Genomic DNA, 24,483 nt, shown 5'->3' on the forward strand with positions numbered 1-24,483 from the left:
TACATTTGACCTAACTAAAACTAATAATTATAGTATATTAGGAAATGCCCTTCCCTTTCAACTTGCTGGAAAGATATAGGAAGGTTCTGCAATTGTCTGGAAATCAAAGTTTACTTTGTTACGCAACACATACTGATTTTTTTTTTTATGTCATTCAACAAATACTCCACATAAAAAGCAAAACTTATCAAAAATCATTATGAATCTTATAAAAAAAGGATGAACCCATGTGATGAATGACAAATTCAAACTAAGTGAAGCTGAAATACAAAAATCAAAGCAAAACCAAAACTCATAATTAAATAAAAAAAAATCCATGATGTAAACAGCCTAGTGTTTGTGAAACAATTGGCCGGCGATTGTCTACTCAACTTTGAATGACTGGCATGCAAGGTGTGTACACTTGACGCTTTCATCAACAGGTACTGACAATGATGATTTATTTCCTGATGGGCGTGTACTCACTTACAAAGGTTACCTGCACACAGGCGAGCTTTTCTTGACTTCCTTGTCTTGCGTACTCCATTCATTCACAAAATGGAATTCTGTCGGCTTGGCTTGCTGCTCCTCGCTTCCTTGGTCCCTGGTGAGTTTTGCTTTATTTTCCCTTATGCTAGCAAGATTCCTAAACACGTGTTGTGTGTACATGGCAGGATGGTCATATCATGTGAAAAATGTCACAGTAATGTCGAAATGACGGAATGACAACACACTTGAGACACAGTGCTGTGATTTTTCTCTTAAAAAAAAACCAAAATGAATTTAAAGAAAAGGTGTATTCAACAAACATTGTACTTCATGTTAATCACTCTTAATAAGTACGTGACAATCATTCTTTACTTTAGGGATGGGCAACTAAATTGTGAAGAGGCTATTTATTTTCAATACCCCAAATTCCTCAAGCGGACTTACATTCCACCAGATGTACAAAAATGGCTTTTAAATGTGGAAAAAATCTGACGTATGTGTCTGTTTTTTTGTTTTTTTTTTTTGTTTTTTTTCATTTGATCTTGGAAAATCACTAACTCCAAATCTGAGACCATGGTCCTCGTTTGGGAAAATGATGGAATGCCTTCTCCCTGGATCGGGAATGAGATCCTGACCCAAAATGAGTTCAAGTATCCTCGCGTGATGTACACAAAAGAACCGAGTCTTTTGACCAGTTCTCACTATGATCGATGGGAACCCAGTCTTTATAAAGACTCAGGCAGGGTGTCCGGGTTCTCCTTTAAAGATAGGATTAGAAGCTCTGTAAAGATGCCTCGCTGGTGAGGTGTTGTGGGCTTTCCTGCTGAAGCTGTTATCCGACCTTGGATAAACCATAATGGATGTCTGTTATTGAACCAATATACACCATCATAATTATTTCCATTTTCCCAAATTAATGTCGCAATGTACAAAAATATTTATACAGCCTCTAACATTGTATTTGAACATCCAATAAGTAGCCAGATACTGTGACACCCCCCCCCCCCCCACACACACACACACACGCACGCGCACACAGGCAAACACACAAAGTCCAAAGAGCTCTTGTTTATAAAAATGATCATTTTAAAGATGGCTGAGGATTGTCGTTTCTATTACATGCAAAATAAGTTTACTCACCTTGTAGTATAGGGCAGTATGTGATCCGTTTAAATTGCAAATTTCGGGTGTGAAATTGTAACATTACCACCTGAATCTATATGGTGGAATCTTGTTGTTTGCAAGTCATTGGCATCTGACCAAGAAGAAAAATCTATATACTGTTTTCGCCCATTGTTATACATTAACAAAATAAAATAAAATACAATACCAATATACATTTTTCACGAAAGAAGGGTTATATCGCCCCCAGAAAAATAAAATAAAATAACAATGATGTGTTGTTCCCGTCATTCGTTGGCATTCGTGACTGACGGACTGCCCAACTCTGGTGTTCTCATAGAAACAATTCTCATAACTTTCCACTTTGAGGTGTAACCCTAACCCCAATCAGAACGAGGCCCTGTGGCATTAATGAGCAGGTTTTTTTGCTTAAAGATGGTATGCTAACTATGTACAAGTAACTAACTTTGTCAAGCTCAGATTTTGTTTTTCGGTGCCCCGTCAAGCAACTATTTCAAGTACGATGACTTAACATCCATCTTTAGGTCTTGTTGTGCCTGTGACTTTGGCCTGTGAAATGGATTGAACTGAGTCATTTGAACTGAGTTAGCTAAGTTAATTTTTTTAAGTGCTTTATAGAATTTATATTCAAGTTAATGTGTGTGTGTGTGTGTTTGGCATGTTTTGACAAAACCAGGCATAGAATTCATTTAGTGTTATTGACAAAATATTTCTTTCTCATAAATGTCCATTTTTAGATGTAAAAACAACCTCCTTTAAGTCTTGACTGTCATTTCTCAGTTTAAATTGTAATCAAAGTGTATGAAAATTAGTGATGAGTAGATGATGTGCAGCATTGCGTTGGACTTTTTTAATCCAACAAGCAAGCTATAGCATCCCTTTGAAGTGTCCACCAAATGACCCAAAGTCCCACGACCAATAAAAGTTGGAAACACTGATAGTGAGGACTCTTTAGCACCAACAGAACTCAGACGGACTTCCAACGGTGCCAACACCATGCCTATACAGCCAAACAGCATGCATACTGTACAAAAATGCTTTCCATCATGAAACCCATACATTAGGGAATTACCCGAACAAAATTCACTGTCAGTATTGGGGTGTCTATTTTGAATTTAGATTTAATGCTTTCATTTGTACATTCAGCAAGTTGTGTCACAACTGTTCCATGTTTTGCTTAGTATAAAAGTAAAATAAAGGTAAAAACTGCCTTTTGTGAAACCATCCATCCATCCATTTTCTTTAGACACTTATCCTCAGTAGGGCCGCTGGCCTGCTGGTGTCTATCCCAGGCATCTGGGGGGAGTAGGCGGGGGACACTCTGGAATGGTTGCCAGCCAATCACAGGGCTCACAGAGACAAACAATCATCCACGCATGTTTTTGGAGTGTGGGAGGAAGCAAGAGTGAACCCACGAGGGCTCGAATGATGATCATCGCAAATCCAGTCTCCCGCGCATTAAAGCAAGCAGCATATTTCGGGAGACTTCTAAATTCTGCAATACTGATGCGTTTCTGAGAAAGAAAATCGAAACAAAACTGTGTTGAATGCCATCAAAAGTCGTTTTCTTTATGTGGCCCAAATACATTTGAGATAATATCCATGATAAAACCTGGTCACCACTTGGCCAAACCATGACAAATCATGTATTGATTGATAGAAAACCCTTAAATCTAATAGGCTGACATTAAAAAATACACACACACAAACCTTAGCGGATGATGCCTCAAGCAGAGAATTGTATGCTTGATGGAAAAGGCCAAAGAACCAGTGTTCAAATCTCAGAACAAACTGCTATTGCCATTTTTTTCCCTCCAGTGGTCAGTTAAGACTTCCTAAAGGTTTTGCTCAATATCTTTCATAAAGTACTGCTAACTATGGACATTTGAAAGGTGAATATGCCAAAACGAAACATGTTCTTCTCAAAACTAGGGATTTCAACGTTCAACATTCAAATTGCTATAACAGTGTCAATGTGTGCACAAACACCAGGTATTTTATATCATTTTGAAGAGAATTAATTGCACGATTGGAAAACAAAAATATATATACATATTCGTTTTGAAAAACACATCCTATTTAAGAGAGGGAGAAAGAAAGAGAGAAACTAATCTATCTTCTGTCAATAAGGAGTTGACAACTTCAATGTCGAGTTTAAAGATAAGATAATACGAGGCATTGTGAAATCATGATTTGTGTTTGCACAAAAACCTGTTTGGGTCCCTTTATGGCTGAGTCACTTCTTGTTGTGCAATGTTTTGATATCAGCAGATTTATCCCTTCTTTCTTATTTGATTTCTGGTATTTGTGACTGTCAAACAAGCCTCACCTTCGTTCCATTATGAATATTTGTATTTTTTTCTATCCTGCAGGTGGCACTGGGCAGTTGGATGGTGAGCCATGTTTTCCATCTTTTGTATTACGTACAATGAAGGAAAATGCTTGATCATCACCTCAATGGGTGTGGGTTTGTGTAAGGTGTATCATACACAAACACGTGTGTTTACATATCCACATGAAGCCAGCGGACACTCACTTGAATGCTAACCCAAACCCTGAAATAACCTTCAAGATTGTATTTTATTTTTAATGCTGAAACTCCGAATATAAGTTACATCAAGGTACTGTGAAGCACGTCTTGCGCAACAGTCCTCACGTAGCCTTCTGCGTGTTCATCCGGTTGGTCCGAGAGAGAATGGTAGCCGAGAGGGATTGCGGGAGGCAGAAGGGTGAATGAAAAATATTTAATTTTGCTTAGCATTGAACATGAGTTGAACTCAATGTAATGTAAAATAAAAGAAAACTTTCATTCAGCTTGTTTTCCTGTAAATATCAGCTAAACAATCAAGTGCTTTGACCTCTCAAAGTGAGGTGTGTCACTGACATGTTTCATGAGATTGATCTTACTGACAAAGGACGTGAACAAACACAAAAAGCCCCTTTTAAAGTTAGCATACCTATTGTCTTCTCGGGTGGCTGTTTGCCACGTGACACGCAACATACTTGAACTCTGGCACCGATTGGCTGACCATGAAACTGTACTCTAACCATAGCATATAATTACAATTTATGGCTGTCCCCCTTTACGCCTGCACACGCAAGACAATTCGAAAATTCATCTCAAATTTGCAGAACCTGTCTGGTCAAGCGAGTCAGGTCTGATAAAAGCTTTGAGTTTATTTTTGATTATCAATGCATAGTTACAAAATTGTGGACCCGCCAATGTAGAGTAAAAGATCTTGATGGGGCTTTGCCATTCAAACGTACTGCAAAGTCATTCAGCTATATTTGTAAAGTGTTCTAAATTCTAGGCAATCATTCAAACATTGGTAAAGTCATTTGAACGTATTTGGTAAAATAATTTGCGTTCAGGTGTAAGTTGGCACCTTGCAATTAAAATTTTTTTTTTAGCATTCATCTAGCGTTTTACCAATATATTCCAATGGCCTAATCAAACAAGAAAAAAAAAACATTTACCGTCCCACTTATAATAACAGATCACATTTCAATATCTATAAAAAGTACTGGAATTCTAAATAGTTATTAATTTTATTATGCATTACTAAGCTGTTGTTGTTAAAGCAATTATTTTCAAGATTAGTGCTACTAAATAAATGTAATAATTGTAGCTGATGTAAAGTTATTGCTATTTCTTGACTTTACTTTTGGAAGCGCTACAAATCAAAGTAGTATTTAAGAGGTCAGTTCATAGGTCTCAAACTCCAGTCCTCGAGGGCCGCAATCCTGCATGTTTATGATGCTTCTGTCATTAACTCACCTGAATCAAATTAGTAGCTCAAAAGGAAGCTCCGCGGAAGCTTGAAAATGATCGTAATCATTTGAATCAGGTGTGTTTAAGAGAGCAGTATGGAAAACATGCAGGTTTGCAGCCCTCGAGGACTGGAGTTTCAGACCTATGCTAGGGGACTAAAGGCATCTTTGCTAGCAAATTAAATAAACCAGTACATTTTAAGCAGCCATCCTCACAAAAACACAACTTTGGACCACATTTCACGCTAAGTCCATATGTGTTTTTTAAAACCATCACAGAACGCTCATAGGGTGGGACCGACTGCACCTATTGATATTTACACGGTTGACAGCTTGCTTGAAAATGTACGTGAATAGCTTCATCTTTATTGACATGTCTTTATTTATTGTAACATTTGATGAATAAATTATAAAATTACATCCATATAATAAATTAAAAAATAAATAGGTAATATATATTACATGTACTCGTTTTGGCGCCCCCTAGCGACCGTGACACCCTTGACATCTGCCCATTTAGGCCTAACGGATGAGCCAGCTGTGCCTGTGCCCTCAGATACAAAGCACATCGATACTTTGTTGGTCACAAAAACGTATTGTAAGCTGTGTTATTGTGAATTCTTAAGTGTTGCCCGTGTGTATGTGTGTGATACAGTGTGCGGCATAGCCCCGCGCAACAACAGAATCGTGGGCGGTGAGACGGCAGAGGCGGGGGCGTGGCCATGGCAAGGGAGCTTGCACAGGTCTAGCCACATCTGTGGCGCATCGCTGATCAACGAGCAATGGGTGCTGTGTGCTGCTCACTGCTTCTCAACGTAAGGCTCTCATGTACAGTGAACACTCATTTGCGGGCATATTGTAATTTTCAAACCCTGTGAACTCCATTGGGTTTCCATTGAATGTAGTATAAGTCCACAATAGAGACACTATGATTAGAACTTTTAACTTTACTTCATTTAACTAAGGATCTTAAAACAAAGCACGTCATTGTTTGACCATTTTATTAGCTTCGAGCAACAAGCGTGAGGTTGGCAGATAAAATTAATGGATTGAAACAAAAGAGACTTCTATTGACACTGCCATGTAATTTTTACTGTAAAACTAAACATAAAACTAAGACAATTGCACATTTAAAACAACCATGATCTTTAGGTCCGCCATTGGTCTCCATATTTGCACACAACAAAAATGCACTTGGGTGGAAGAAAATATAATTTCTTGATGGCACAAGCCTTGTTTGGCATCTTTGAAGGACGGCTTTATGCTTGTGCTGGCTGTTTTCACATTCAGACGTGGTTTTATTTGGTAGGCCCCTGGTGCACCTGACAATTTGGTGGCTGAAAGTAGACTAACATTACACCTGTTGGAAGCAGGTCTAAGTATTGGCGCAGGTTTTGGATTCCACTTACGCTAACCTGTGAGCATTTGTGACCTCTCTTCTGTCCGCATATATATCCATGTGTGTGTTCCACTGCTCTCTGGTGGTCAATAGGCAAACACCAGAAGAAGCAGCATAATGACCATTGAATTGAGGCGCATTGTATCTGTCGCTTGGTATGACGAGGTCAATGAGTTGTGTGTTTTCTTACAGCACGAACCCCAATAGTTTTCGGATCTTTCTGGGTCGCCAGAACCAAGAGGGCAGCAATGCAAATGAGCAGGAGCGTGCAGTGGAGCGGCTCATCCTCCATGAGGACTACAACCCTCAAACCAACGACAACGACATCGCCCTGTTGCGGCTAGCGTCACCCGTCGAGTTCACTGACTTTATACGACCCGTGTGCCTCGCCGCTGAGGGCAGCGCGGTCCCATCGGGAACCCGGGCCTGGGTTACTGGATGGGGTTCTATCGGCAGTGGCGGTAAATGCTTTTTTTTCATCTATGTTCTGTGCTGTATTGTTTCACATTACCCAATACTGTACTTTATTTGAGGGGTCACAAATGTAGTTTGGCCTGGCCCCAATTATTTTCCAAAATTACACTTATCCCTTTCCTACAAAATATGTCTTATCTCAGAAGAAATTGCGATCATATACAGCATTTCCCCAAATATAGGAAATATCTGTGTATAAGACGCACACTTATGTTACTTTTCATAGGACGCACCTAAAATTTCAACAAAATCACGTCATATCACTGGGTGACATAGTTAAGAACAAGCTCATGGACTCCTCGTGTGGCGCTACTTTATTAAATATTGTGTTTGAATGTATTTTCCAGAAGTGTGTATTTCTAAAACGATTGCTGTCTTTCCTTGTCAGTTCCGCTCCCTTCACCACAGGCACTACAGGAAGTGACAATCCCTACAATATCCAACAGCCAATGTGACGATGCATATGGCATCATCACAGCCAACATGATCTGCGCTGGGGCCGATGAAGGAGGGCGTGACTCGTGCCAGGTGACCATGCTTGAACATTTGTTGAGCATTGCATCTTATGATTGGACATTTTGTCCACATCTGCTTGAGTTTATAGTTACCTTTATTAATCGTTTCACGTGTGAATATACCAAAAATTACAATCGCAAAACTCTTCAATATCCTTTCAAACATGAAAATAAATAGGTTACCTGTGATTTGATTCACCTCGAATCGTCACCATAATTTCTGAGGTTGTGGTTTATAGGTCATAACTTTGATTGACTGATTTTTTTTTTTTTTGACCAGAAATGCCTCGCTGAACACATTTTTTTCTGTATTGGCAGTGCTTTAAGTGGGCCAGTACACAGTGGTGTCTGTGTACAAGCACTTGTCAATTTTAGCTGCTGGCGTACCAGAATATTTTATGACATAGCCGGAATTCACATGAGCCCACTGTACCATCTATTGTTGCATTTCTCTTGCACTTTATGAAAACTTGTAACCTTCAGTAATTCAGGTACCCCAAACTAAAGAAAAAAAATAGATAATTGATTTTTAAAATGACACTTTCAGGATACAGCGCAAGTCTCTGGAGTTGGCAGAAGACACAAGACATGCGGTGCATTCAAATGCATTCAGGCATTTCAAACAGGCGCAGTGTAATTGTTTAGTTTTAACTTATCAATTAATGAACGTAATGATCTGCTTCTATCCACTGATCAATTTGCCTCGCAACATTTGAATACGGGACGTATCAGCGCTTATTTTTTTCCCACTTATAGCACACTGACTTACTGTCAATTCAAATACAACAGACACACAAAAATTAGGCCTCTCTACCTTACCTTTAAGCAAAATAAATAAATAAATAAATAAATAAAACATATTTACTGTAAATGGCATAAATCTAAAATGCCAATGCTGTTTTCAATATAGCAACAACAAATTTGGCCTGCTACACATGCCTTATACTTATACTTGTATACCAAGTACTTTTAGGTTGATAAAATATTGTGGTAGTTCAAATCATTTGTCCCATTAATAGCATTTTTCATAGTACCACCCTCAGATGATTGTAGCTTTTGCATGGTGGGTGTTCCATACACATGCACTAAAAAAACAAACGTGTGAGGGACCCATGAGTACCCTAAATAAATACATACATACATTTGGACATTCGTTTTGTCACATTTTGCAATATGCATCGAGACAGAATGACGCTGACTTTACAGAAATGTTGACAATCGTGTCATTTTCATAGGGGGATTCAGGTGGCCCGTTGGTATCCCAGAACGGTACAACCCGTAGGTGGACCCAACTCGGTGTGGTGAGCTTTGGACGAGGATGTGCATTGGCCGAATTCCCGGGGGTCTACGCCCGAGTGTCCCGGTACCAGTCGTGGATCTTGGATCGCATCGACGGCCCCATGCCGGGCTTCGTCGACTTCGTTCCTTCGACAGTCACTTCAACAGGTGGCGCCGCACTGGCACCTCTGCTGCTCACTCTTCTGCCGGCCATCTTCACAGTTCTGGTGCTCATGTGATCAGGACTATAAACATCAAAGTGAAGCCTTTCTGACCAAATCCAAGTTACAATATGGGAAGCTGCTGCAAACTCATTTGAATTCATATAATTGCCTGATGAAGAATTACTTTACTTTTTTATGTATTAAATTTTCTCTATTTCTGTTGGTGAATTGATCTAAAATGAATACGGAAGATGCTTACATTCTTTGCTTTTTGTTGAACTTTGTGATTTTCCTTGTTTTTGAATGGCTGGAAAATGTGCAAAGTCACCAAGCTCAGCGAGACAAAGTTACTTTTGTCACACTTTCACCTCAACTAAAGTTTTGCACTGGTTTACTATGTAAATTTACATTATGAAGTTGTCAATTTGAATACAAGCACTGTCGTGAATGCCATAATTTGTGGTCTGTTCGAAACTGTTGTCTTGCACTGTGTGACAAATGAATGTTTAAACGCGTGTTCATGATTATTCTGCATTGTCCAGTAATGTTATGTCGGTCGACTTTGGGTTGTTTTGCTTTAAGTAAATAATGTTGATCACTTAAGTTGTTTTTGTTGTGTGGCTGGGGCGTGTGGATTCAACTAAGAATGAACAACTTCAAATTGCCACAGCACAAATTAATGTAGAGCGGCTCAGTCAAAAAAAAAAAAGCCAGTGGAAAATGCAAAGGTAATGAGGTATACTGTATAGATATATTGACAGATAAATAGAGATACTGGACCAAATCATAATTTCAGTTTGTGTAATTGTATTTCAGTACTCAGCTCGGTGCCAGTAGAATTTGAACAAGCACATTTAATCCCTCCAACATTTGATCTAGTCTTTAACAGTTTTATAGTGACATCTGTTGGTAATGTTTGGTCACAACACTTGATACTGCATCTGCATTTGAGATGCTCTCCAGTAGTATTATAGCAATTTTTAAATATCGAGCCTGTCTCGTTTTTGAGAGTAGGGGCGATAACAAATTTGACAACCACTGTATTGAATAACGGGTCATTTTGATGATATATAGTCACACCTGACTATATATTACGGAACGCTCCTGTGCCACGGCACAGTGGTTGGCCACAAGTTCCAAAATGGTTTGCCTCTTCTTCATCCTCATCTTTGCCAGAATGCTGGTCTTTAGAAGTTTATTAAACTACCTTGAAAATGTAAACATATGTTACTCCCTTGAATAAATATAGCGTGGTTATCAAATTAGTCAGAAAACTGTTAAGTGGCCCTTGCATCATTCCATAACCCTGGATGCAGCCCCCAGAAGAACAAGTTTGGGAAAGCGTTCTCATCATCAGTTTGTGGGGTATTTCTTGCTTCGCGTTTGTGCTCCTGTTTTGGAGCCCTCTTGGCCACCGTAGCGTGAGGCAAAACGCAGACAGGTCGCATCTGGGATGGGACTCGAGAGCAGCGGTGATCTTGATTGAGGCGAGAGCATTACATCTCCTTCCTGCAAGCGAGCAGCACGCGCTGTTCTGATGGTTTGGAAATGGACCACCGGTAGCAGTCAACACACATGATCCGGAATCAGTTAAGCTCCCATTCATCAGGAGACATTGACTTTCCCCCCCCTCATTGGATTTTTTATTTCTCCAAACATTTTTTGTAAGCTTTCTGCTGTTTTTTTTTTTTTTTTTTTTAATTTCTTTAGAGAGTCTTTTGGTTCGGCGCTGCCCTGCCTTGGAGCCATGGGGTGCACCGTGAGTGCCGAGGACAAGGCTGCTGCGGAGAGGTCCAAAATGATCGACAAGAACCTCCGAGAAGACGGAGAGAAGGCGGCCAGAGAAGTGAAGCTGCTCCTTTTAGGTAAGCCTCCGTTTTATGCTCCTGCAATATGGTCCAATGCATCCCGGTGATCGTTTGACAGATATGCAAACACTCACTCGTCAAAATGTTAGGCACAGATCAATCAATCTGACAATCAATACGAGATCTGTGTTGACACATATATCCTTGCTAAAAGTAATGACACTCAGGTTTGATTGACAGTGTCAATCATACTGACCATTTTTCAGAATACAATGAATGAAAAGGAAAATAATACATTCGAATGTTTATAAAATGACAGTTCATCTGAATGAATAATAATCTAATTTCAATTGGCCACTGTCACATGATCCACCCCTCAACAAAAATAACAAACCAAAAAAAAACAGGTAAGTTGCAATAGGTCTTTACCTGAACCCTGAACAATTGTGATGTCATTTTCAGCTGACAGCAAGTGGCAAAAGGACCACTGCCTGAGAAATAAAAAAATAAAATAAAATAAAAATATGTTTATGCCTAATTATTTGTCATTTTACATGTTACATTTTTATTTTAGCACTCTATTTTGTATGACATTTTGCACCAAATCAATTTACCATTCCTCAATAAATGCATACCTTTTCAGTGACCATTTTTTGGAAAATTTTGGAGGAGTTCACGTCACCCAGCAAATGCAACAATATACACAACTCATGAACGTAAATGCCCAAAATAAAGAACCGAGTGGCCCCCCTGGCCATATTGTGTGCCATCCCCTCCTCTAATGGGGAACCATTTCATTAAAAACAGTTCTATGCGGTTCATTTGCACTTCTCTGCAATCACATCATCATCTCATATACTGTATACCACAATCAAAACTGCCTTGTACCTTTAAATGTCCTGTTGAACACATCAGCCATGGCCCAGTTTCATAACACACATGCCATTTTTCGGGGGTTCTGGAATAGGTCCAAACTTGACACCCAATAATTAGCCCTGTGCTCTAGATATTCTATTGCTGTAGGTAGATTGAATTCACCAGCTTATCTTGTCCAGCTCCTCGTGTGCAAAAGTGTGTTGTTGTGTTATGGAGTGGGAGGATGCTCGCTTGGTGTGTGCGGTGCAGGACGTGTGTCATCTTGCTGTGACAAGCTGTTCACGCACGACAGGATGGAGAGGTGCAGGATGGCTAGTCAGCTGACAAGTCAATAAGACGGGCCGGCTTGTGTGTGTTTGCGTGTCGTCTACAAGGTCCACATCAGCATGCCATCGCTCCAACCTGTGTTTGCTTGAATAAGCCCCATGAACATATTGCGCTATGTGGGCAATTTCAGCGCTGGACTGAATACTGCGGAAGCAGGCTGTAAACGCTGTGTGTCAGACTTGATAAAATGCGACCAAGACATTTCTTGCCAGCATGGAGAGACTGTTGCCCCTTTTGCTTCTGTAAAAGAAGCTCAGTCGTTGAATGACCTAATGAGGACGTTAAAGACTCCGGAAAAAAAAAATTGGAGGGTATTTTTAAATATTCTGTACATGATTGAAGATAGTTTCTGAGAACATGTGACCTATGCAGCACTGTACTATGGGGATATAGTGTGAAAACATCTCGCAGATTCCTTTCTTTTTGGGGGGGTGGGCGTGGCTAAAACAGCATGAGCCCTCCTCCTCTCCCCCCAAAACAAAAAAAACTTGAGCTATGTGTGAGGATGGAAATGTCAAAAACCTCAGGATAGTGGCCCTCAAAAACCAGGTTTAGACACTATAAAAAAAAAAAAAATGAAATATTCGGTAAAGTGAAAACATGTTGATCAAAACAGCATTTTACCATCTTGATTTTTTCAAAGTAGGCACTTTTTGCAGCTTTGCACATTTTCTCAGTCAGTTTTACTAATGGATTACCAAATTAATCAATAATTACAACTCTCAACTTTTGAATATTCACCGATACAGATACCAAGTACTGAAACAACCATTACAGTATGTTTGAAACCCTAATTTCCCCACAAAACAGATAGATCATTTTAAAGACTTACCGATACCAATATTGCATTTTCCTAAAAAGAAATATGGAAAATATTCCGATTTTCTCTTCTTCAAATTTATGATTTCTAGTTTGTGTTGGTTAAACTGCTCCAAGAGAGTAGCTGATACTGGTATCTATTTTACCTATATCCTGAATTTTTTTTTCAAATGTTAATAAGGGAAATAAAGCATCATTTTTAGTGTATCTAAGTGTAGATGTGTTCCATTTCGAGTAAACCAAATAAAGTCTTTTTAGAGCAAAATGTATTGAAGAAAGTTGCCTTTTAGTGATATTGATCTTGATAATTATGATCAGCAGCGACTTGGCAGTGTGACCTTCATATTTTTTGATGAAGCAAATATTCATGTGACTTCCTAGAAGTTAACTCTGCTGTCTATCTGGTTTGCGGTTGATCTAAGGACACACTGTGCCAGTTGTAATTGTTCTAATTGTCAGTGTGTGTGACAGGACGCACATTAGCGCTGGCAAAGAGATGTTGAGTCATTCCAAAGTAACTACAGATGATTGCATGCGGGAAGCAACTTATTTCTTTTATACAGTCCTTTTCCTTCACTGAAAGTTCTGCTCTCACAAAGACTGAAATGCGAAGTGAATATGGTGCACATTAAGTGGAGCTAATTGGCAGTGCAAAGCAGTTTCAGAGCTGTATTTTGCTATTGTCTGGCATTTTTGCAACACTTCGTCCAACAGATTGATTGCCGCCATGCTCTCTCAGGACATTTCACAAGATGAAACCTCAACTCTGCAACTCTCGGAGGTTTCGGAGTTGCAGTATGTTTTCATTTTTCATTTGGGTTTTGCAAAGCGTTTCAGTTCTTTACTCGCTGGTCGATGTTATGGTAGACAGCAGCAGTTTAAGGCTTTACGCAGAGCTGAGCAGCTCAATCAAATCTGCTGATATTTGACATTTTTGTGCAAAATCAGTGATAAAGTCATAATTAGCAGATCGATCAATGAGGATGAGGTTGGATCCATGAAATAAAACATTACAGCAAACATAATTTCATGTGCTGTGCTACCATTTTTAATAGTCCAAGTTTTCAAGAACATTTAGTCATATTTGTTTTGTTTGACAATATGAATCCATTGTTATTTTGGGGGGTGTAATTCATTTTTTTTCTTGCCCCATTTTCAATATATGAATGCTTGTCAGCATTTAGAGGAGAATTTTTAGGGCTATACTGCGATTTTTTTTTTTTTCCCTTCTCACAATGCATTTCAAAGGGTGTCTATTTTGTCTGTTTGTGGGCAGGGCTGATCACACTCAGCTGACTGCACAGTTAATAACTCGTTTAAATAGATATTAGACTTTACGCCAGTCTGATTGCCTTGATCGCGATCGGCTAATCCTCTGATGGATCAGATACAGATTGGTTATGATTGTTTTTGTTTTGTTTGTTTGTTTGTTTTCAACTCATATTTTTAAAAAACAATCAACGAACAGTGATGGGCTTGTTTTTAAACTTGTGTGACAATGAAGCCTATTCGGAAGCAAATGAACATCACATTGAATGGTAAAGTACCACTGATTGTCACATTATACATTCGTCAATAAAGTAAAAATTCTTTGCATGTTTTCATATTCATAGCTGTCTTATTTCCTCTTTGATGGTTAATGCCTGACTAATCCACCCCAAACATCACTGAAGAGTTAATAGATATCTCAAAATGGCCTGATAATGGATAGCGTTTACTGAGAGCTTTGTCCTGAATCTCCCCCTTTGTTAAAATTGCCTCGGTACCGTTTGATTTCACTCTTCAGTGGATGAATAGATAGATCACACATTCTCGGAAAAAGTTCATAATCATGCAGCATCTGTTTAGCTTGAGGGTAGTGACAAGCCAATCATGTGAAAGTTTGACACGCCACATTCCTTGAAGGATATCTTGCTACTTTATTCGTTTCAATTTCAATTCAAATCATTTGAAATGAGGCCAGAACCTAGTTAGAGTTTATTCCTTGAGTCAGAACCGAAGTCTCAATTTCTCAAAAAAAAAAATCCCAGGGTATACTTCTTTAACAACCAGACATCCTCTGGAGTTTATGTGTAAATCCCACCTTGGGCACTGACGATAATAATAGGTCTTTACCGACGTGACTCACATCTCAGGGGGAGACCGTCTGTCCGGAAACGGTAATAACGACCCACAAAGTGACAAGCTAGACAGTTAGACTTGTCTCTCATCAATAACACTAATTCTTTTTAGATAACTGCGTTGTAGCGTTGTACCATGCAAGCTTAAGAGATTACGCTTTCTACTTACACGTTGACATTGAAGTGTCTGAGCTGAAGTGCACACACATGCAGGCTTTATTTGATGCACTCTTGCTAAAATGTGGCCTGTGTCAACAGATTTACTCAAGCGATGTTTTTAGATTTACATGTTTTAATAAAATCAGTCGAGCCCTTTCTCGCAGACTGCATTATTAAAATGCAGGCAAATCTCCCGCAGTATTGTCACACACTACCGGGCAATGTATCCTGCCCGATTTTTTTAATCTGGTATTTGGCTTGTTTGATGTTTTATATTCCTCGTTATCTCACGTCACGGTTAATGGTTGTATTGTTGAGGTAACAGAACAGATGCTGGAACACATCAGATAAACGGGCTGGCGTGGAACAAAGATGTTTTCATGAAGAGAACAAAAGAAAACAAACAAAAGTATTCTTAGCTATTATGGTGATATGTGTCCTTTAAAAAAAACTATGTCTGTGTGCAAAATATCGTCTTTACAAAGTAAAAAAGTAAATATTTCTGTCAATAACAAATCCAGAAGGTCAAAAGGTTTGCGTGTCATACATCTACCCTAAGTAGAGTTAATGTTGTTCTGTTAGTATTGTTTATTTTTTTTTAAGTCGACGCAAAGATGACGGTTGTCAGGTAGATGTCAAATCACTGTTCACACTTTTGCCTCAAAACATAAACTTTGCCAATCACATCTTCATTCCAAACATTCAGACACTCATCCATCACATTCCGGTACCTTCATAGCCACGGATAATGAGAAGATGTAGCGGTATACAACCAATACAATATATTTATTTTTTAGGTTTTATTTGTCATTATGATTTCTTTTTTCCCATTGTATTTGAATGGCTGTTACGTATCAGTGAATTTTATTTCTTTTTGGGTAGTCCCAGTTCCAATCCCCAGCAACCAATATTCGCCTCTCAGGGGGATAGGGACTTGAATATGTGGACAAGTCTCTAAGGCCAAGTCAAATACAACTTTTTAGGTTCCAAGTCCAGGTCAGTTTTCAACTCCCTGACCACGATTCTGTCCAATTCCCAGACCATTAGTCCACTAACAATGCTTGTAACTCATTCATTCGTTCATTCATTTTCTATAGACACTTATCCTCACCGTGGTCGCTGGCTTACTGGGGCCTATCCCAGCTGTCTATGGGCAGTAGGTATGGGACACCCTGAATTGGTTGCCAGCCAATTGCAGGGCACACAGAGACGAACAACCATGCATGCACCCAATCACACCTAAGGAGAAATTAGAGAGTCCAATACCAAGCATGAATGTTCTGGGAATCTGGGAGGAAGCCGGAATGCCCATGGAGAACCCAAGCAGGCATGGGGAAAACATACAGACTCCACACAGGAAGGCCGAAGCGAGCTGGAATTGAACTTGGGACTCTGAACTGTTAGGCGGACATGCTAGCCACTCTTCCACTGTGCCGCCCCACTACTTAAAATCATTATTATTTTTACAAATATGGGATTTTCTTAAACATGTTAAGATTTTTACCATATTTGATTATTTTTTTTCTATGTCAACAACTAAAACAAAAAACATACTTCAATGCTCATATTTATTGACAGTTTTCAACTAAATGTTCATTATGTGCATTTTTCCCCTTCTTTTGTCATTACTTTGGGCCATATGTTTTCCGTCGACAAATTATAAAACGATACTTTTATGTCAGTAAATATTTTGGTTACTTTACTCATCCCTGATGGTAAAGAATTTGGGACCATGCCACACCATAGAGAACCACAATGCATCCCAAAAAAAGAGTCCGGGTCTTGAGTCATTAGTAGTCAAAGTCAACTTGTAAAGCTAAAAAAAAAGTGACTTAAGTCTCTCAAGTGTCAGAGTCTGAGTCATGAGTCCCTATCTCTGACATTGGGATAATGATCAGAGCCAGAGGACATTTTAGTCAATGCTATGCTTTTTAGCTAGATTTCCAACTCCCTGGTAGTCTCAAATGCAGCGTAAAAACTAGTGAAGTACTGTTTTGGGGGGGGGGGGGGGGGGGAACTTTCATAGCGTCTTCGGCATGAATGAAGTCCCGGGGCCTTTATGTGAACCATTTCCAAAAGCTTCCTCCATAGGGTTCTGCCTAATTGGATCCTTCCCCATCTTTCATTTTCCAGTCACACTTCCATTATCAGCGGCATTCATAATTCAGGATGCAGTCTAATATCACCTTATTTTTCTGCTCAGTTTTTCACATCAAGCTGCTCTTGTCTAAGATGAAGAGCACCATGAGTGGCAAAGTCTTTTTAGGAGGAGTATTCATCAAGATGCTCGCACTATTGACTCCAATCTGTCTGCATAATTGCACTTGACTCCAAAGTCAGCTGATGGAGGAGGCGCTTGATAGTTTGTTACTGTTGCCTAAAAGGAACACGTTTTAACTGGATGGCAGAGTGTGATAAATGGTGAAAAAGAGGGTGCCAGGTAATTACAAATTTGTGCCATAACAAAGGCAACAATAGGTCAACGTGCATGGAAAGCTATCAGATTTATTTGCTTTAATGAAGTAGAAATTGCCAAGTAGAAAATGTTTGGGTGGGCAACAACACTGATGTAAAAAGCAACACACTTTTTTTTAAAACTTTTTAAAAAAAAATATATAATTTCAATGATTTAAATCAAGGTTTAGCTTTCTGAATAATACAATATGATATTGTGGAAAAGTTCACTTGAATAGTTCATGTCACAGATCATTGGAAAACAATTATTAGAATGCCAATCTACACTTAATTTTTGTATTGAGTGATTTTTTAAAAATTGTAATGAATGTCAGACAAGTATGGATTGTTTACATTCAGACTTCATGTTTTTCTTATTATAAGCATTTAGCATACATGACATTATTATTAATTTTATTAGTTTTAACTGTTTTTACTGTTCTGATTTGTTTGATCTGTAATTGTTTTGTTTCAGAATTAATATTCATATACTGGTATTTAAAAAAATCACTTTGTTTCAAATGTTCAAAGATAATTATAAGTAGAAGCTAAATTGAGGTTACGATATCTCTTATTTTCTTGATGTGAGTTTTTTTCTGTTAGCTGCAATCATCAAAAATAATCTAGATTTTTTTTTTGCATTAAACTATCCATTTTTACCATCGCTTATCCTGATGCAAGGCAGACCACATCCTCAACTGGTCGCCAGTCAGGTGGAAGACAGGAAGCCTAATAGCTGTCGCGCAGTCTCCCTTTCTCTTTATGTGGTTGCCATGGTTATACTTGTTCCATCCATCAAATTCTGCGCTGCTCATTTTTGAAAAATTAATCAAGAAAAAAAATCAGGCCAACAAAGTACTTGCTGATCAAGCTGATTGTGATCATATTTTTCCATCCCATTCAATTTGTTGTCTTGGACCTTTCTGAGAGCTGCTCTATTTAATCATCACTGCCGAAAACACAATCCATGAAATATGTCCCGGTTAATCGTGTTCAACTGGAATGCAAACACATTGTTTTGTTCTTATACGGTAGTCACTGGCAAAACGCTAATAAAATCTGTATGAGCTGTATGATTGATTATTTGATCAGTAGACATGGTAATGCTAAATTTTGAATGACACTCTAAGCAATTTTACTACTGCGGTTGGCATATGGATGTGTACAGATCTGTTCTTTACCTTCTGAAGTGTCCAGTTAGTGTATTGTTTCTTTATAGTAGTGGGTTACCGTAAGATTCATTTGGAAACACCCATAATGTGTCGGTACAAGACTTTCTCAGTACTTTTACCTTTGTCTTGTCCGTCTTTGGAAGTCAACCGAGGTGCTGTGCGAAAAGATAAATGGAGGCATTTACGGGGGTGACAGTCAATCCGCAGCCCCGCTGGATGAAAGCATTCCACTGGCTGCAAACTCCTGCAAATCTTACAAGTGAGGAAAAACGTTATCTGCCTCGGTATTTCATCCAGTGACTCAGAAGAGAGCGTGGAAAGCTGTTAACGAATGAGGTCACACCTACATATAGCAACAATTAAACACGCTCTACAAGTGGAAGTGGTGCAACAGCCTCGTTTGTCTCCCTGAAGATGAGGCATCGGGTCAGCAGTAATGAAACATCAATTCTTCGTGCTTGGAAAGGCGGCGAGCTTGCCGTGACCTAAAAAAAAAAATGTATTTGGTTTGATCTGCGGGAAATGAATCGTATCCAATTTTTGAACCCGACCTCAGAGGCACACTTCACTGTTTAATGCATTCGACCAGATGAAAGATTAAAGCGCCGCCGCCGCCGCCGCCGTCAGATGGGATGCCGTGCTACGTCTGTCACATTGTAATGGCCTTTTTTAGGGGGATGTGCTCTACAGACAACTTAGGAACAGTTTTACTCTGTTAGAGGAAAAAATAATCTGATTGATATAGATAGATATGTGATATATCTTCATATGATATATAAACAAAGCATTTATTTTTGCTTCCGTTTTTTATGAGCTCATATCAGACATCTAAAGTTTATGAAGTGTATTTTTTTCAAATATCATGCACAAATCTGTCGAAATATGTGCTATTGAGGACTTCTGTTTTGCCGACATAATCTTGGCATATCATGATGCTGATTCAGCTGCCCACAGTAAAAAGCCACTCTAAAATAGGATGTTTTATTTGTTTTCTATTCTCCCTGATTTTGAAATTGATGATCTTGGCTCCTGCTCAGAATGTTAAAACTGTGTATGATATTTGATGAGCAATAATTGAGATAAGTTTAAGTTGTGAGGATGAGTGGCAATAGAAAATGGATGGATGCTATATAAATACATGTATGTGCTGACAACACTGCTAGTCTAAATAATCGATATTTGGTTACGTATGCGTTCAACCATCCGCACTGTTTAGGTCTGCAAGCACAACTGGACATATTATGGAAAATTGGCTTGAATTGCTTGTACTGAAATAGGTGAGTCTTTGAAGTGCCTGAGCAACCAGGTGTGAAATTACACAACATAGTAATTTTTCAGAGCTGCCATATGTTTGAAAATCTGTTTGAAAGCAAGCGGTTTGCATTTCGGAGGGATCAGTGATCTGTGACTCATTTGTATGAAACAGGACAATCTGGATCGTTGATTGTGGCGAATTTGAGTGTGCAGCTTGGCTACACCAAGTAGGCATTTTAATTAAGTCCACGCTAATTGCTGTCAAAAAAACACCAGCATGACTGGTTTGGATACTTGAACTCAAGTAGTTCCAAACATCTAACTTCTTTTCCTTTGTAGTGGATCAGCTCTTCAGCATTTCCAGAGTGCCTGTCATCGATTAGCAATACACATTCATTTGATTAGCCTGATTCATTGGGACTCCCGCAAGGCAAAGCGCGTATTGATATCTCTCAGAGATGACGAGTGCATGCTTGGCAACTTCCGACACGTCGTGTGACGCACGACACAATTGAGCTGTTAGACTCCGAGGTGAGTCATTTGAGCGGCTTATCACGAATGCCTAATTATACCTGTAGTAAGGAAGAACATGAGGCTTTGAATCGATTTGACTGTGGCATGTATGACATGATGCTCTTACGTCCTGCAGTATGTTGACCTGCTTTGGTTGCTGTTGTATTCATGTACAACATCAGTGTCATGACTGTTTTTGGAATGTGTGCAGCCGAATTACCTCTACCACAAAGTGGAAAATCCGATGCTAATGGGTCTACTATTCTTAATGCTTACTGGAATATGTCCAACAAGGTGGTTGCCCAGCTTTTCCATGTTGCAACAATGAGACTCTCTAAAGCGGCCACTCCAGAGCATTATTTGAAGGGATGTTGACATTTTTTTTAGGATTAGGCATATTAAGCTTGCTAACAAACTAACTAGCAACGGTAGCGGTTAACAGCTGAGAAAAGCAACAAAAGCTCTTAGGTTCCTATTAAGTGGTGTAGTGGCAGCCTAAGTGTGTCATTGGACCTTTTAAGTTCCTTTTTAGTGCCAGACAAATATTCAGAAGCAATCTCTAATTCAGTGTTTTAACTTAACAAGGTTATAAGGCTTTATTGTATTACACCTGCACATGTATATCCGGCTATATTTTAAATATACTACAGTATAGGGCAGCGCAACAGCCTCTTCCTCGGCAGACAGATCCTTCAGTCATTTGCTTGAAATTTCAGTTACGGTTGTTTCAACCACCTTTAAGAGTCCCCTTGGCACCACTTTCAGTATGTGTCACTTTGATCCAGGGATCACACAAAGACCGTGGTCCAGTGTCACGGCACGTGAGAAGGAGACGAAGTTGCCAACGGTGACTCATTATGTTGGTCGGTGAGATGAAGCAGTCAAGGGCAGTGCCGGTGACACCCACCCAGTGACCACAGGCACGTATTAGAAACCAAATGAACCATGCAGAAAGATGCACCGTAGCCCAAATGGATTCACAGTAAAATAAGCGTGAGGTTATTGTGCCGTACAGTAATGAAGCACAACTACCTCCAGTATATGCTGCAGTCCGTACAGCTCAGTGCGAAGCCTCAGGGATCTGTGATTGATTATAATGCTCTCATTTTTTATGCATGCCATGTTACAGCTGCTCAGGTTGCTGTTGTAATTATGTGCACCGGAGATTTTTCGAAGGATAGTCACCCGAATCTGTCAATTAGCAAGTCTGCGCATATGCTGCAAAATGGTACATATGCCCCAAGGAAGAGGCAATTAATTGGAATATTGTTTATTTTATACATGTTGGTAGGTGGCAAAATACATCGCATTGTTATGTCATGAGACACATTATCCATACACCTCAAATTCGAAGAGGACCAGTTTGGTCTCTGGGTAAATAGTTCTAACCGATGCACTCGACTAAAAAAATAGATTTGGTGTACCTCACTTCTTGTGCTCAAAGTCAGCTGCGAGGGGCCAGCTCATAGTTCACCGCTCAAGTACTGGTATGGATTTACATATGTGTAATGAATAATGACACCCGTGTTCCCCCGAGCTGCCCTTCAGAATAGTCATTATCGGGTCAAATAAAAAAATAAAATATTTACAAGCATTGGCTTCTACTTTGGAAGACAATTGTTAAAATTGTAGCTTATTTTTTAATGTTATGGAGCAAAGCAATGACCAACTGTTTTTGAATAAAAGATTGTAAATTTTAACTTAAAAAATCCGATTCATTGATTATTCGACAAAACAATTGATGGATTAAGTGTTTACTAAAATGACTGTTAATTGTAGCCTCAAACACATTGCTTTAGTTAGTACTGCAGCGGCTTTAAGATGCACATTGAATTGTGTGGTGAAAATTAAGCAGTCCGGTCACATCCATCGCATGGTCAGCGCGCGTCGGAGAGCAAACAGAACAAAGGGATTAAACATCGTGCACACTCGATGCAGTCTGCCTCAATGCAGAGATCGGTGGTGAAGCATCTTCTTCCCTTGCACAACTCATGACCTACTTTATCACTTCAGACGGTATAACGTATTATACTACGTTCAACTGCTGCCCACTCTGTATGCATTGCATCGTTGTACCACCCACCTGCATGAATTAGAGTGTGCATACCGGGGATCTTTGTTATCCCTAAGTAAAACGTGACTGCATGGCTGTCAAAGATTGGGTTGGGAAAAAAACAACAACAAAGAGATATTCGGTACATGACAACATATCATATTGACTCGTATAAGTATGTTGAATATTTTAAAAAGCATTGCAATGTGGATATTCTGAGTCTAATAAACAATATTCTTAACTATACTCCTAACATTAATACTAATATACCACTACTGATACTGATAGTAATACTTCTTACGGCTTTGAGGAAATTCTGGTCCACCCTCCGGCGTCTCAAAAGGGGAAAGCAGGGCACTATTAACATTGTGTCCAGTGGAGATGGGGCACTGTTGACCTCTACTTGGGACGTCGTGAGTTGGTGGTGAGAATACTTCAAAGACCTCCTCAATTCCACTGACGCATCTTCCTCTGAGGAAGCAGAGTCTGGAACCTCTGAGGTGGGCTCTCACATCTCCAGGGCTGAAGTCACAGAGGTAGTAAAAAAAAAACTCCTTGGTGGCAAGGCCCCGGGGGTGGATGAGATCCGCCCGGAGTTGCTAAAGGCTTTGGATGTTGTAGGGGTGTCCTGGATGATATGTCTCTGCAACATTGCGGTGACATCGGGGAAGGTGCCCCTGGATTGGCAGACTGGGGCATTGGAGGATGTTTTCCAACTACAGGGATCACACTCTTCAGCCTCCCCGGTAAGGTCTTTTCAGGGGTGCTGAAGAAGAGGGTCCATCAGGAAATGGAACCCCAAATTCAGGAGGTGCAGTGTGGTTTTTGTCCTGGCCGTGGAACAGTGGACCCGCTCTACATCCTCTGCAGGATCCTCGAGTGTGCATGGGAGTTCACCCAACCAGTCCAAATGTGCTTTATGGACTTGGAGAAGGTGTTTGACCGTGTCCCTCAGGTAGCGCTGTGGGGGGGTGCTTCGGGAGTATGGGGTACCGGATGCCCTGATACGGGCTGTTTGATCCCGTAAGACCGATGTCAAAGTTTGGTCCACATTGGTGGCAGTAAGTCAAATCCATTTCCAGTGAGGGTTGGACTCTGCCAAGGTTACCCTTTGTCACCAATTCTGTACATTACTTTTATGGATAGAATTTCTATGTGCAACCAAAGCGTTGAGGGAGTCCAGTTTGGGCTTGACCCGCTGGGAGGAGGCCCCCGAGGTCGACCCAGGACACGTTGAAGAGACAATGTCTCTCGGCTGGCCTGGAAACGCTTGGGGATCATCCTGGAGGAGGTGGGCCAAGTGGACGGGGTGAGGGAAGTCTGGGCTTCCCTGCAGCTGCCCCCGTGACTCGACCCCAGATAAAGCAGTAGCTAATGGATGGATGGATGGATATACTACTAATATGACTGATATTACTGTTGTCTTTTTGTGTCACTGAATCATTTGCATTTTTATGAACAAGTCAAAGCTTCCTGAATGCATTCATCCAGTAGACTGAGTCATGTAGTCCCTTTTGTTTTTGGGGGGGGGTGTCATATTATCATAGCTACTGTATAATGACAGTGGGAGACTGGCAATTGATGACAAATATGAGTGTTTATTTTTTATTTATTGTACAGAAAGATAAGTGGTTACTATATATCACCATCCATCCAGCCATTCATTTTCAATTTGACTTATCCTTCACCGTGGGGGGTGCAGAGTTTTACAGATGA

At 39.8% G+C, this 24,483-nt stretch overlaps 2 protein-coding genes across 2 annotated transcripts in view; both read left to right on the plus strand.

Moving 5' to 3' along the window:
• Nucleotides 1–450: 450 nt before the first annotated feature.
• On the plus strand, nucleotides 451–9,815 carry LOC148419289 (serine protease 33-like). Its single transcript, XM_088422373.1, has 6 exons — nucleotides 451–586; nucleotides 3,984–4,004; nucleotides 6,038–6,197; nucleotides 6,974–7,242; nucleotides 7,644–7,783; nucleotides 9,006–9,815. The coding sequence occupies exons 1-6, from the start codon at nucleotides 538–540 to the stop codon at nucleotides 9,285–9,287; spliced, it is 921 nt and encodes a 306-aa protein (XP_088278499.1). The 5' UTR covers nucleotides 451–537; the 3' UTR covers nucleotides 9,288–9,815.
• An 828-nt stretch (nucleotides 9,816–10,643) lies between these two features.
• The window catches only part of LOC148419290 (guanine nucleotide-binding protein G(i) subunit alpha-2), a 35,946-nt gene continuing 22,106 nt past the window's right edge, over nucleotides 10,644–24,483 (plus strand). Inside the window, exons 1-2 of the mRNA XM_088422372.1 lie at nucleotides 10,644–10,801; nucleotides 10,923–11,077. Of these exons, the coding sequence (XP_088278498.1) occupies nucleotides 10,788–10,801; nucleotides 10,923–11,077 (169 nt within the window). The 5' untranslated portion in view covers nucleotides 10,644–10,787. The remainder of the gene's footprint in view (nucleotides 10,802–10,922; nucleotides 11,078–24,483) is intronic.

This window comes from Hippichthys cyanospilos, chromosome 9, assembly GCF_059441005.1.
Source record: "Hippichthys cyanospilos isolate Australia breed blue-spotted pipefish chromosome 9, RoL_Hcya_1.0, whole genome shotgun sequence".
In the NCBI taxonomy this organism is placed as follows: Eukaryota; Metazoa; Chordata; class Actinopteri; order Syngnathiformes; family Syngnathidae; genus Hippichthys; species Hippichthys cyanospilos.

What these genes read in the sequence shown, in the direction of transcription:
- LOC148419289 (XM_088422373.1), top strand. Translation starts at nt 538, where the DNA reads ATGGAATTCTGTCGGCTTGGCTTGCTGCTCCTCGCTTCCTTGGTCCCT. An exon ending in TGGCACTGGGCAGTTGGATG is followed by an intron (nt 4,005 to 6,037) that starts GTGAGCCATGTT and finishes TGTGTGATACAG; the next exon opens with TGTGCGGCATAGCCCCGCGC. An exon ending in GGGTTCTATCGGCAGTGGCG is followed by an intron (nt 7,243 to 7,643) that starts GTAAATGCTTTT and finishes TTTCCTTGTCAG; the next exon opens with TTCCGCTCCCTTCACCACAG.